At 45.8% G+C, this 13855-nt stretch overlaps 1 protein-coding gene across 1 annotated transcript in view; it reads left to right on the top strand.

Annotated features, from left to right (window-relative positions):
• Positions 1-1688: 1688 nt before the first annotated feature.
• The window catches only part of ptpn20 (protein tyrosine phosphatase non-receptor type 20), a gene marked incomplete at its 3' end in the record, with an annotated part of 42910 nt that continues 30743 nt past the window's right edge, over positions 1689-13855 (top strand). Inside the window, exons 1-17 of the mRNA XM_083658245.1 lie at positions 1689-1815; positions 2062-2225; positions 2710-2775; positions 2886-3065; positions 4560-4635; positions 6095-6184; positions 6520-6595; positions 7151-7295; positions 9443-9514; positions 9836-10010; positions 10247-10382; positions 10531-10669; positions 11662-11814; positions 12210-12395; positions 12492-12654; positions 13258-13531; positions 13649-13728. Coding sequence (XP_083514371.1) covers positions 1692-1815; positions 2062-2225; positions 2710-2775; positions 2886-3065; positions 4560-4635; positions 6095-6184; positions 6520-6595; positions 7151-7295; positions 9443-9514; positions 9836-10010; positions 10247-10382; positions 10531-10669; positions 11662-11814; positions 12210-12395; positions 12492-12654; positions 13258-13531; positions 13649-13728 — 2299 coding nt within the window. The 5' untranslated portion in view covers positions 1689-1691. The remainder of the gene's footprint in view (positions 1816-2061; positions 2226-2709; positions 2776-2885; positions 3066-4559; positions 4636-6094; positions 6185-6519; positions 6596-7150; positions 7296-9442; positions 9515-9835; positions 10011-10246; positions 10383-10530; positions 10670-11661; positions 11815-12209; positions 12396-12491; positions 12655-13257; positions 13532-13648; positions 13729-13855) is intronic.

Below are 13855 nucleotides of genomic sequence, written 5' to 3'. Positions count from 1 at the left end.
GGCTGGTGTGGCTTTATCTGGGCACCATGTGGTTTGAGACTTCCATGATGTTTCTATTCACCTTATGTAGAAGAGACAGTCTGGCTTGAGAGACTAACAGGAAGTGTAAAACACAATCGGAAGTTCTGATTGTGTTTCCACTTCCTGTGCCGTGACCCATAAACCTAAGTCTGACTCATATGTGAGTCAAACTAGGTTTGACCAGGTGAGTCAGACTTGTTTGAGCAGGTAAAATAGCCGGCGTTTTGGACAGGAAGTCGTGACACAATGGGTCAAGTGGGCGGGGCTACATAAGGTGAATAGCACGCCCAAGTCCTTTATAATCAAAGAAGCAAGGAAATATTGTTTCATACAAGATACACGATTATCGTGACCAAAATTATCACGCTTATCGTATTATCACAGTATTCGTAAAAAATTGCTGAAAATGTTCAAAAAGTAAGAATGAAAATCGTTACATCCCTAATTGGGAGCTTGATTAAACTTAACTTAACTTAATGGTGTAACAAAGTTCAGTTCTAAGGGAGCACAAACACTGTACCGATGTGATAAACTAACATGGGATCATGACACGGTTGGAGTGGCTCCCGGGCCTCCAGATCTGCCCCAGCTCAGAGGAAAGCCTATTAGGAATAACAGGAAGTGGGAGGAGCGGAGAGAGTGAGAGGCAATGAGACTAATGGACAAGGACAATCTAATTGGTGTCTGGTGCGAGGAACATTCTTTTTCGTGAACCTTCTTAAAGCCATCCATCATAAATGACTCTAAAAAAAATACCCAAATACTATTACTAGTATAGATAGTGTTGGAAGAACACTAACGCTCTCAAAGAGAAAGAGAAGATACAGCAGATATGTGTAGTGAAGAAGGAAAATGGAAGACTTCCGAAGAGAGTAGACACCCAGCAAAGAGAGCTTATAGCTGAGTCCTGAGTTTCTTTGGTTGTCACGAGTACATTTGTTAAATGTAGGGCTGCAACTACCGATTATTTTCATAGTTGATTAATCTGTCGATTCTTTTCTTGATTAATCGATTGTTTGATCTATAATAAAATGTCAGAAAACGGTGAAAATGTCGATCAGTGTTTCCCATGTCATAGAGGAGTTAAGAAACCAGAAAATATTCACATTTAAGAAGCTGGAATTAGAGAATTTTTTCCCCTTAAAAAATGACTCAAACCGATTAATAGTTGTCGTTGATGATTCATTTAATAGTTGACAACTAATAATCGATTAATCATTGGAGCTCTAGTTAAATCTATTTTTTCAACTTGTGTTTGAATCCTATACCCAGCGAAAGCCAAATTCACAGAGAATACCACCTTGAACACAGCCTCAAACCATTGAAGTTTTTCACTCACACAGTATGAGTGTACAGTATGTGTATGCGTATGGGCTGCATTAAAGTAGCCAGGAGCAGTGGGGCTACGACTTTTTCAAGGAACCCCCCAACAAACCTCCCCCCCCATTTCTCCTCCTGTTTACTATCTCTGATCCGAAGTGAAAGAGGTCCCACTTCGCTCGAGACACCATAAACCGGACAATGCATGCACGAAAACATACAAACGAGCCTATACATTATTCCAGGTGTGTGTGTGTGTGTGTGTGTGTGTGTGTGAGTGACCGTGTGACCGTGTGTGTGACCGTGTGTGTGTCCCCACCCAGGTGTGTGCTGCGTGGGATGTGTGCAGGATGAGCAGCACATTCGTTACACTAGCGGAAGTACTGGAGGCACGAGGGGGCCCCCTGCTGGAGGAGGAGGTCTGGTCCCTGCTGCTGGGCACTGCAGAGTCTTTGGTGGACATGTCCTATAAGGGTAAAGCACTGCCAATATAAATAGCCCCCTTTCATCATAGCCTGACAACACTATACATAATAATATTAATAATAATAATAATAATACACTTCCAGCTATGACCACACCAGCACGTTATTGTATTTGCCTATATCGTGTAGTATTTCTCTACCCATCTGTCTAGTTCACTCAATGTGACTACTAGAGACAAGAATGAGCAGCATCAAATATACAGTAATATGGACTTCCTACATTTTTTCCCCCCAGGTCACAACAATATGTGCAACATCATAAGCCCCACCTCCTTGCTGCTGTCAGCCACTGGTACCTTAGCTTTTAAGAACTGTGCCCTATCAGATGAGGTATCCACCTTCACCGCTCCAGAGATGCTGCAGGGCCGTGCCAGCTCAACCAAACCTGCCATAGAGAGGGTGGGTCAGTGCATTTCTCCTCAGCGAATGAAAATTGAGGGCAGATCAGTCACATGATACAACCGGGGCATTAGATTATATTGCTTCTACCGAAACGTGCGTTGGAATTTGCTTCCCCGAATCTTGATTTGTCTTATTTCCTGAGGAGAGCACTGCAGGCTTCCCCTGAGTGAGACATCTCAGGGTGTCTAGAGAGGAGAGGAAGGACGCTGAGAGGTGTAAGCGCGCCATCTAGTGGCTGAGCAAAGGCATTTCTGCCCTGGAGTTTGAGTTGTGATGCTAGTGTACCACACGAAAAGGGTTCAGAAAATACTGCAAGTCATTGTTATCATCAAGCAAAGTATACGTTTTCAAAATGGCATTGTTGGGAGAGGGGGGTGGGTGGTGATGTAAACGTGTACTGGACTTTTCAAATGTTCATGTTTCTTTGCAGCTGTGAAGTACATGTTCTGTATGTTCCTAACTGGGTGGTTTTGTTGCACAGATGCTGGTGTATTCACTGGGTATGACTCTCTACTGGTCAGTTGATTTTCACCTACCTCAGAATCAGGTGGGATCTCCTCACACAGCACCGTGACTTTTATTTTGAGTTACCATCACAATCCCCCCACGCTTTAGTCATGACTCATGAGGGTGCTTTTCACCTCTGTCCCCTCCCAGCCAGTGCAGTTGAGCGACCATCTGAACAGCCTCCTCCTGAGCATGTGCGAGGACCTGGCTCACCGCAGGGTCAATCTCAACTCTGTGCTGGAGGCGTGCGAGTCTCAGCACAAAGCCTCTCTGCTGCCCTCTCCCTCCACAGTCATCCGCTATCTGGTGGAGGAGGTCTTCCATGACACGGTGAGTCTGCCTGTCTGTCTGTCCTCATTGTGTCTGTCTGTCTGTCTGGCACTCTGCACCACTGAGGTCGGTCTGTCTGTCTGTCTGTCTGTCTATCTGTCTGTCTGTCTGTCCGTCTGTCCTCATTGTGTCTACCTATCTGTCTGCCTGCCTACCTGTCTGTCTGTCTGTCTGTCCTCATTGTGTCTACCTATCTGTCTGTCTTCCTGCCTGCCTGTCTGTCTGTCTGTCTGTCTGTCTGTGTCCTCATTGTGTCTACCTATCTGTCTGCCTGCCTGCCTGCCTGTCTGTCTGCCTGCCTTCCTGCCTGTCTGCCTGCCTGCCTGTCTGTCTGTCCTCATTGTGTCTACCTATCTGTCTTCCTGCCTGCCTGTCTGTCTGTCTGTCTGCCTGTCTGTCTGTCTGTCTGTCTGTCTGCCTGTCTGTCTGTCTGTCCTCATTGTGTCTACCTATCTGCCTGCCTGTCTGCCTGTCTGCCTGTCTGTCTGTCTGTCTGTCTGTCTGTCTGTCCTCATTGTGTGTACCTATCTGCACGCCTGCATGCATAACAGTGTCTCTGTAGGCCCGTCTTTCAGTCAGAATTTAAACGTGTACGTTAAGCATGCATGGTATTGGATTTTTTGCCGATATCTGATATGCAGATATTTTCCAACTCTTTTGCCCGACTGGCGATGCTGATACTGATACATGTGACACCTAACATTACAGTCATTTCAGAGAACATCAAGTCTCTCCTGTAGTGGAATGAACACATTATTATGCCGACTCTTATCATGATGACCCACTGGCAGATGCAGAAACAAATATAATGTCTTTGAACATCTACACATTCACTGGGCAAAATAAGACAATGACTTAGGTTATGTAAAACAGAAATGGTAAATGGACTGTATTTATTCACCTTATGCAGCCCCGCCCACTTGACCCATTGTATCACAACTTCCTGTTCAAAATGTCAGCTGTTTTACCTGCTCAAACTAGTCTGACTCACCTGGTCAAACCTAGTTTAACTCACATTATGAGTCAGACTAGGTTTATGAGTCACAGGAAGTGTATTTATACTTCCTGTGACTCATAAACCATAAATCTATTCACACTTCCTGTTAGTCTAATACCTCACATTCACCCATTCACACTCACATTCACACACATATTGTTTTATTTATATAACATTCTCTTTCAAACAAAACTGCAAGATTCATCCTACTTCAGCATACTTGGATGATGCTCTCCCTGATAACCACCACAACCAGGTCCAAATTTGATCTATTTCACAAGTTACAAAAACAAATAAATAAGGTGAAAGTATCGGCCTGTCATATCGGCAGAGATGTCCGTTTCGTGCCGATGTTGATATTTCATTTGAAAGCCTGTATCGAGCGATACCGATGACGTGCCGACGTCGTCGTGCATCCCTCGTGTACCTGTATGGTTTTGTGAGAGCATGTGCAAAATGGAAATACATCAACAGTGAAGTGCTTTCCTCTCCTCCAGATGGACCACGGCTCTCTGCCAGACAGCAACGTCCCTCTGAGTGGCAGGAGCCAGATGATCAGAGAGAGGCTTCATGGTGAGCACGCATGGCATGTTTGAGTCCTTACTGAATTCAGTAAATGGTCAAATGTATGAGTTCAGCCCCAGAAGTGATCCATACAAGTGGTCAAGCAGATGGTTCATATCCTCAACTGACCTCTTCTGATCTGATCTTCTGAGAGGAAACAGATAGCAACCAATGCTTTACATCAGAGAGGAGGAGATGACAGAGCTCATGACTTTGACTCTGAATTCTATGAACACTGTGAATGTCACGTGACGTCACCGAATGTTTTGTTGTTGTGGCGGCCATCTTGAGTCCCAATTTGATGCCCTCTATGCAATAGACCCTTTTCACGGGGGCCATTTTGTGTCGAAAAGGCAGGGTAAACACACAGCTTGGAATTTGGACCCCTCATTAGTGTTTTGCTTGCATCTGTGTTTACCCTGCCTTTTCCACACAAAATGGCCCCCGTGAAATAGAGTGGGACACTCAAATGCGTTAATATCTGAAAAACGTATCACTTATTGACATTGTGAGTGAGAGCAGAAGTAGCTGAAGGGTTTGATGTATAACTCTATGTATGCAGTGTTCAAGTTGTGTGAACTTTCACAGTGTTAAAACGTGTGAATTTAGCGAAAAGTGCATTCAAAGTAGTAAAAGTGGTCACCCGTTTCAAGCTTGACATTGGAGTTTGTAGTATGAACGAGTAGTTCGAGTTCAAAGATGGCATGGTTTGAACAGTCCTCCCCTAAAAATGTCTATGCCCTGCGTTCAGGACCCAAGATGGCCGCCACAACAAAAACATTCCCTGACCGGGACCCATCGCGACATCAGCAGCAAGGCATCTGGCTTAAAAAACTAAAGTGAACCTTAATTTACGCCAACTCTAAGTCAGTCAGTGAAGCTGAATTGAATTGTCCATAGACCAGACCATCTTCACAGATATGTGATATCACAAAACTGACAATTGCTCTATTAAAAATGGGGATGCTGCTATTCAGCGCAAACTCAACGATCATTACTGGCTCCCTGATGACTAGTGGCTACATGGAAACTGTAGACGGTGGTGAAGACCAGAGTATGAAGATACTGCTGTCATCTCTGTTCATCTCTTCACTGGAGGAGACGTGTCAATGGACTAATCACCTAGGTTATCTCATTGTCTCTGGTGTTCACCTAATGTAAATGTGACCTTAACAGAGTTGTCACAATGTATAGATCCACAGACTGTAGCTGCAGTCATTGTTCCCTTGACTAAAGCCAGTGGACAGGTCAATAGGATTAAGGACTTAACCTGAAGCCAGCCCAGGACCTGGCTCCTGCCAGAGCCAATAATCAGGTACTCACTCAGTGTAGGTGCTCAAGTTAAACTTTCCTGTAGCGTCGGCTCTGTCCAAACATCTCAATGTCTCTGGCGTAACACTGAGAGGAACATGCTTCAAACATTGCTGTCGTCACTCCTCTCTTACCTGGTGGCTTACCTGGTTGACAGGAAAGAGAGGGCCATGTCCAGACTTCATCGAAGGGTGTGCAGCTGCAACTGAAGGGAGAAGATACTCAGCAGACTATGACTCAAAGTCAGGTAACCTTATGATGCGGAGGACAGGACTGGAGGAGAGTTAGACAATGTTAGAAAGAAGTTACTATATTAGGAACTACTGTCTGAATAACTTGCAGTGTGCATGTTCCCACCGAGCAAAGACCCAAACTCTTGATTTACTCTTTGATGTCCCTTGTATTTATAATACACCATAAGTGTTTAATGCATTGAGAAAGCTGAAGGATAGAGGTGTACTGTGTTGTTTGAATGTTTGAATGCAGTGCAGAGGTTCCTGTGAGTCAGTTTTGTAGAATGTGTTCCACCAGTAATGTTCTTGTTACTACAGCGTCAGTGCTCGTGTTACGTCTGTCTTCTAGGGAATTTACCTCATAGACCTTGGAGACAGAGGCCAAGGAGCTCTCCCACACCTTTGTACCCAGCTCCTATAGACAGGTACTGTATACACACACACATAGCATGACCACACCACCATCATTCTAGTTGGAAGAAGATTCTTCAAACATCAGAAGAAGTTTTCTGGGAATGTCGACACAAAGAAATCCATTCACTCTCCCTCCTCGTCTGTCAAATGCCCGTCAAGTTTCAATCTGCAGACCGGCAATGTCGGGGCCGTCGGTGAACATCTATGGCCCTAGTTTTTGGGTCTAGTCGGCCTTGACGGCAGGTCTTTCAGCCAATTGGCTTCGGGGGTGAGCGAAATCACTCTGATTGGCTGGTCAGCTGTTTAAGCGAAGCGGTGCACGAGAAACGAAACAGATTCAGTCCTAGGTCTCACGCGGGCGTAGAACATACATGCTACAGTAGTTGACCATCGGCTGTAGTCTTTCCGATGTGTTCGACACCGCCCGACACAGGCGACGGGAGGCGACGCAACAGTCGTCCTTCGTCACCGCTAGTTCTTTGACGTCGGGTTGGTGGTGGTGGTGTGTCTGGGGGCTTATGAGACCCACTCTTTTTGTTTGCTACCGCGCCCCCTCTCTCCCTCAGACCCCCTCGTCCCCGTCACAGGGACAGCAGCAGCAGCTGGATCGGTCGCAGCTCCCTCCACAACAGTTCCCCCAAGGCCAGATCCCACAGTCCTTCCATCACCTTCAGCGATTCCTCACTCAGCCTGAGCCAGAGGAAAGCCAAGGTAACAAACATCATGTTACCTGCAGGAACTGATCATGTAATGGCATGAGTGAATGTGTGCTGCCTGTAGTCTTTACTCAGTCTGCACCTGTATGTGTTGCTGCCTGTAGTCTTTACTCTGCACCTGTATGTGTTGCTGCCTGTAGTCTTTACTCTGCACCTGTATGTGTTGCTGCCTGTAGTCTTTACTCTGCACCTGTATGTGTTGCTGCCTGTAGTCTTTACTCTGCACCTGTATGTGTTGCTGCCTGTAGTCTTTACTCTGCACCTGTATGTGTTGCTGCCTGTAGTCTTTACTCTGTCTGCATCTGTATGTGTTGCTGCCTGTAGTCTTTACTCAGTCTGCACCTGTATGTGTTGCTGCCTGTAGTCTTTACTCAGTCTGCACCTGTATGTGTTGCTGCCTGTAGTCTTTACTCTGCACCTGTATGTGTTGCTGCCTGTAGTCTTTACTCTGTCTGCACCTGTATGTGTTGCTGCCTGTAGTCTTTACTCAGTCTGCACCTGTATGTGTTGCTGCCTGTAGTCTTTACTCTGCACCTGTATGTGTTGCTGCCTGTAGTCTTTACTCAGTCTGCACCTGTATGTGTTGCTGCCTGTAGTCTTTACTCTGTCTGCACCTGTATGTGTTGCTGCCTGTAGTCTTTACTCTGCACCTGTATGTGTTGCTGCCTGTAGTCTTTACTCTGCACCTGTATGTGTTGCTGCCTGTAGTCTTTACTCTGCACCTGTATGTGTTGCTGCCTGTAGTCTTTACTCTGTCTGCACCTGTATGTGTTGCTGCCTGTAGTCTTTACTCTGCACCTGTATGTGTTGCTGCCTGTAGTCTTTACTCTGCACCTGTATGTGTTGCTGCCTGTAGTCTTTACTCTGTCTGCACCTGTATGTGTTGCTGCCTGTAGTCTTTACTCTGCACCTGTATGTGTTGCTGCCTGTAGTCTTTACTCAGTCTGCACCTGTATGTGTTGCTGCCTGTAGTCTTTACTCAGTCTGCATCTGTATGTGTTGCTGCCTGTAGTCTTTACTCTGTCTGCACCTGTATGTGTTGCTGCCTGTAGTCTTTACTCTGCACCTGTATGTGTTGCTGCCTGTAGTCTTTATTCAGTCTGCACCTGTATGTGTTGCTGCCTGTAGTCTTTACTCTGCACCTGTATGTGTTGCTGCCTGTAGTCTTTACTCTGCACCTGTATGTGTTGCTGCCTGTAGACTTTACTCTGCACCTGTATGTGTTGCTGCCTGTAGTCTTTACTCAGTCTGCACCTGTATGTGTTGCTGCCTGTAGTCTTTACTCTGTCTGCACCTGTATGTGTTGCTGCCTGTAGTCTTTACTCTGTCTGCACCTGTATGTGTTGCTGCCTGTAGTCTTTACTCTGTCTGCACCTGTATGTGTTGCTGCCTGTAGTCTTTACTCTGTCTGCACCTGTATGTGTTGCTGCCTGTAGTCTTTACTCAGTCTGCACCTGTATGTGTTGCTGCCTGTAGTCTTTACTCTGTCTGCACCTGTATGTGTTGCTGCCTGTAGTCTTTACTCAGTCTGCACCTGTATGTGTTGCTGCCTGTAGTCTTTACTCTGTCTGCACCTGTATGTGTTGCTGCCTGTAGTCTTTACTCAGTCTGCACCTGTATGTGTTGCTGCCTGTAGTCTTTACTCAGTCTGCACCTGTATGTGTTGCTGCCTATAGTCTTTACTCAGTCTGCACCTGTATGTGTTGCTGCCTGTAGTCTTTACTCTGTCTGCACCTGTATGTGTTGCTGCCTGTAGTCTTTACTCAGTCTGCACCTGTATGTGTTGCTGCCTGTAGTCTTTACTCTGCACCTGTATGTGTTGCTGCCTGTAGTCTTTACTCTGTCTGCACCTGTATGTGTTGCTGCCTGTAGTCTTTACTCAGTCTGCACCTGTATGTGTTGCTGCCTGTAGTCTTTACTCAGTCTGCACCTGTATGTGTTGCTGCCTATAGTCTTTACTCAGTCTGCACCTGTATGTGTTGCTGCCTGTAGTCTTTACTCAGTCTGCACCTGTATGTGTTGCTGCCTGTAGTCTTTACTCTGCACCTGTATGTGTTGCTGCCTGTAGTCTTTACTCAGTCTGCACCTGTATGTGTTGCTGCCTGTAGTCTTTACTCTGTCTGCACCTGTATGTGTTGCCAGGCTTTGGGTCCTGAGTTCGTCAGGATGACAGAGGAACAACACGTTGTTCTGGAGCTTCCAGGATCCATCGTGGTAAATATTTCGATTCTATCAACCTCCCCTGCCTCTCATCAATCTCCTTTAATCACCTTTATGTAGATGTTGCTTTTTTTAGTTGAATTGTATTTTCATACATTCCCATCTAATATACTAATCTGCATACTAATCTTTGTTTATTTGTTTGCTTGATTGTATATATCAATGTGTGTGTGTGTGTGTGTGTGTGTGGTGTGTGTTGCTTGCTCGCGCGCGCTTGTGTGTGTGTGTGTGTGTGTGTGTGTGTGTGTGTGTGTGCGTGTGTGTGTGTGTGTGTGTGTGTGTTCATGCCTGTGTGTATGTGTGTCTACCACGTAGTCTAAAAAGGGCCGTTCATGTGCGTCTCAGAGGGAAGTGAATGTAGTGCTGCCTAGTGGACAGTTTGTGGCGGTTCGCTGTGACATTAAGTCAAAAGCAAGAGATGTGTTTGACATGGTGGTGGCTCACGCAAACCTGGTGGAGCACTTCTACTTTGGCCTGGCCTTCCTGGATGGTAAGAGTAACGAAAAGTAACGAAACACGCATAATATTAATGTTTTGTTTTGTTTTAAATATCCTGTCTTGTATAATTTGATGCGAGTGCACCTTTAATTGCCTGTATCAGCGAACGCGTCACAATAACAATAACTCTTCATATTAATTGACATAGATGTTTTTTCTTGATGTCTGAGTTCAGAAGTCTGCGCTTCAGATGAACTTCAGATGATCTTCTTCTCTGTCATTCTGCAGATGGTGAATATTTCTTCTTGGACCATGAGACTAAAATCTCCAAGGTTGCTCCTGACAGTTGGAAAAAACTGCAGACGGCCCCCTTTTTGGTGTTTCTACGAGTCAAATTCTTTGTTGATGATATCGCCTTCATTTTGTAAGTGCTGTTGTATCACCCCCGTCACATTGGACACTGTTAAGAAAGGATGCCTCTCAGCATCTATTTTATTGCACGGAGTGATGTTGACAATCTATGAAAAAGAAAGTTGATTGTTTTCCACTTACTCTCTTTTCCTGTGGCCCAGGCACAGGCTGACACGTCACCAGTACTACTTGCAGCTGCGTAAGGATATCTTGGAGGACAGGATTTACTGTAACGACGAGACAGGCTTGTTCCTGGCTGCCCTTGCTCTGCAGGCTGAGTTTGGGGACTACGTACCAGAGGTACTCGGGACAAAAAGTATCTCTAGATAGAGACACTGTGGAGCGCTTCATCATTCAGAAACCACGCCCAAAACGGGGGGAAACAAAAACTCCCCCCCCCCAATCCTGGCGTTCCCCTATGTCACGTGCATGGTCGCGTGTCGCACACAAAGATCACATATACGGAAGATGAACACTCCAACTTACTTCTCTGACAGCTAGATCCACATTTTTCTTGCCGCCAATTCTCAATGGCTTCCTTGTTTTGCTCGGGAGTACAAACAAAATTTAATTTGTTGTCTGCGCAGCCCACCACACAACAGCTTTTAGCTACGTTTAATTCAAGGAAAATGACGCTGGTGTATGGGAGTGAATGGAGAGCTTTCCCCCATGATGGGCGTGGCCTATTCCATGCAGTGTCTCTATATCAGCATCTGCAGTTGATAGCCAGCATCGTTCCTTTAATCCAGGGATACTCAACTTGCTTTGCCCGGGGGCCACTTTCGGGAAATGATAGAAGGCCAGGGGCCAGTTAATAAACAAACAATATACATTTTTCTGTAGCGGATTGTAGGTTTTTGGGGTATCAGCCGGAATTTAGTCTGACAATGTTGTGCACACCGGATAGTTAGTTAGGTTAAGTTAGTTAGGTTAAGTACATAGCTACATAAGTGCCTGGGTAGCAAGCAGACGGCGGTATTTGACAATTTTGCAGCTAAATCATAGATTATTGAAATATATTCCATATTCCAGACTGAAATGCTATAACAGAAGTGTGAGTATTGGCCAGAATGACATGAACATTTGGACACTTATTCAGCGAGTATCTTGCATGTTGCGTTTAGGTGCACTGTACATTTTTTTATATATATATATTTTTTTTACAATTCCATCGCGGGCCTCACAGGGGGGCGCCCGCGGGCCGCATGTGGCCCGCGGGCCGCCAGTTGAGTATCACTGCTTTAATCTCTGTGTCACAGCAATGCATTTGATTGCTTTGTGTTTCTGCTTAGTTGTATGGTAGGAATTACTACCAGCCAGAGCATTATATGTCTAAGAGGATGCTGGAGAGGCTGTCCCTGCCCAGTCTAAAGGAAGAGCTGCCAAGACTACATGCAAGTCACGCTCAGCTGGTGCCCGAAGAGGCCGAGACAGAGTACCTAAAGGTAGAGATGGACCCACTTACACACACATATTCTTATAAGGCCCAGGGCCCAGTTGCACAAAGTACCTTAAGTTAAGATTCCCCTTAGAGTCAGAGTTAAGGTGTCCATAAAATAGAATCAGCTGCACAAAACACCCTTAAAAATCTTGTGCTTATGTTTTCCTTAAAATGTTTAACCTTATGGAGAAGATTTAAGGGTGTTTTGTGCAGCCGATTCTATTTTATGGACACCTTAACTCAGACCCTAAGGGAAATCTTAACATAAGGTGCTTTGTGCAACTGGGCCCACAATGGAAATGGAAAATGTAATACTCACTCACACATACACACACTTTCACACATTATTATTATTATTTTATTATTATTAATTGATTATTATTTGGTTTTTTAATTCAGATTGCCCAGCAGTTACCGGAGTATGGGGTTATGTTCTATCGCGTTGGAAGAGACAAGAGGCCAGTGGTGGGCGAGTTAGTTTTGGGAGTGTGTGCCAGAGGGATCGCAGTGCACGAGTGGAAGAACCAACTCCGTACCGTCACCCGGCGCTTCCTCTGGAGGGAGACCGACTCCATCTCCACCGGGGTAAGAGAAAAGCAGGCCTTTCAGCCACATGAGGTATTTACCTGTACAGCTCATTTGTGTTAGGAATCTAAAAGTAAACTTGTGTCTGGCTCCCAGCGGCGTAAGCTGACTATAGAGTGTGGCGGGCCCAGCGGCAAGAAGCACAACTTTGCAACAGAGAGCTCCAAGATAGCACAGTACCTCCTGAGCCTCTGCTCTGCACAGCACAAGTTCCACAGCGAGATGACGTCGCGACAACTGAACCACGGCCTGGTGCAAGGTGGGGGAACCTTAGCCATTCTGTAGACTGTTTTGTTGTAGGCTTTGACTAGAGACAAATGTAACAGACGAAAGCAAACCCTGAAAACAACAAAATCATATTATGTGCAGTAAAACATTTTACTATTTGAGCCAGAACAGCAACCAGCAATTCAAGTATAGGTCATTTTGGGGCATCTAGTGTAGAGGTAAAAGCACTCTCGCCTACCACCGCGGAGACCCGGGTTCCATCGCGGGTGCGATGCTGGTGCGGTATGAGTCCTGGTCGCCGCATTAGTGCCTCCTCTGGTCGGTCGGGGCGCCTGTGCGGGGGCGGAGGGGAACTGGGGGAATAGCATGATCCTCCCACACTCTGTGTCCTGCTGGCACATGCATTGGAGGAAGCATGGTGCTAGTCTAAGGGCTCTCCTCAGATCGGCACAGGGGGTGGAGCAATGACCGGGACAGCAGGAGGAATTGGCCAAGTACAATTGGGGAGAAAATGGGAGGGGGAAAAAAACAATAAAACTAGGTAATTTTTAAGAGATTGCTGTGTGACTAGTTTAGACTCCATAAAGTTAGCAAGATAGGGGAAACTAACTGCCAGTAGACATACAGGTTATAGTGAAGACAATGACAAAGTATAAATTACGTGTTTTTTCCTCACCAGATGAGAGTAACAGGAGGAAGCGGCTGTCATGCTCTGAGGGCATGTTGAACCTTGTCGGTTTGACCGTCGGTGAAGAAGACACCCACTCCAAGTCCTGCGACAACCTGAGCGCCAAGATAGAGGCGCGGCTCCGCCAGCAGAGGGAGCTAAGGAGGGAGATGAGCAGGGACCTGAACAAAACGGAGCTGCCTGAAACGCAAGACCTCAGGGAGGCCAGACCATGTTGGAGGTAGCCCATTGAGATCGTGGTGACCACACAGTAGTATGCAGTGTTCCTCTCTGAACATATCTCTTACAAGTGACTAGAAATGATTTAGCTAAACACAACTGTGCTTCTGTGTTGTAGCACTCCACAGTTTATTCCCAGAATGATGTCCAGCGTCTCGCTACAGAAACACGATTCTGACGCCTCTTCCTCCATACGAGGTGAATATGACCACACATGACATATCAGCACTCCTTTTGGATCTTCAGATGTGTACAGTTCTTCATTTATCTGTAGGGTGACTGATTTCTTTCTTTCTTTGATTCTCATACGTTTTAAAAATATACA

Source organism: Poromitra crassiceps, assembly GCF_964638095.1.
Source record: "Poromitra crassiceps genome assembly, chromosome: 22".
NCBI lineage: Eukaryota > Metazoa > Chordata > Actinopteri > Beryciformes > Melamphaidae > Poromitra > Poromitra crassiceps.
Note: the sequence above shows the minus strand (reverse complement) of the source record. Positions and strands in the feature narration are given on the sequence as shown.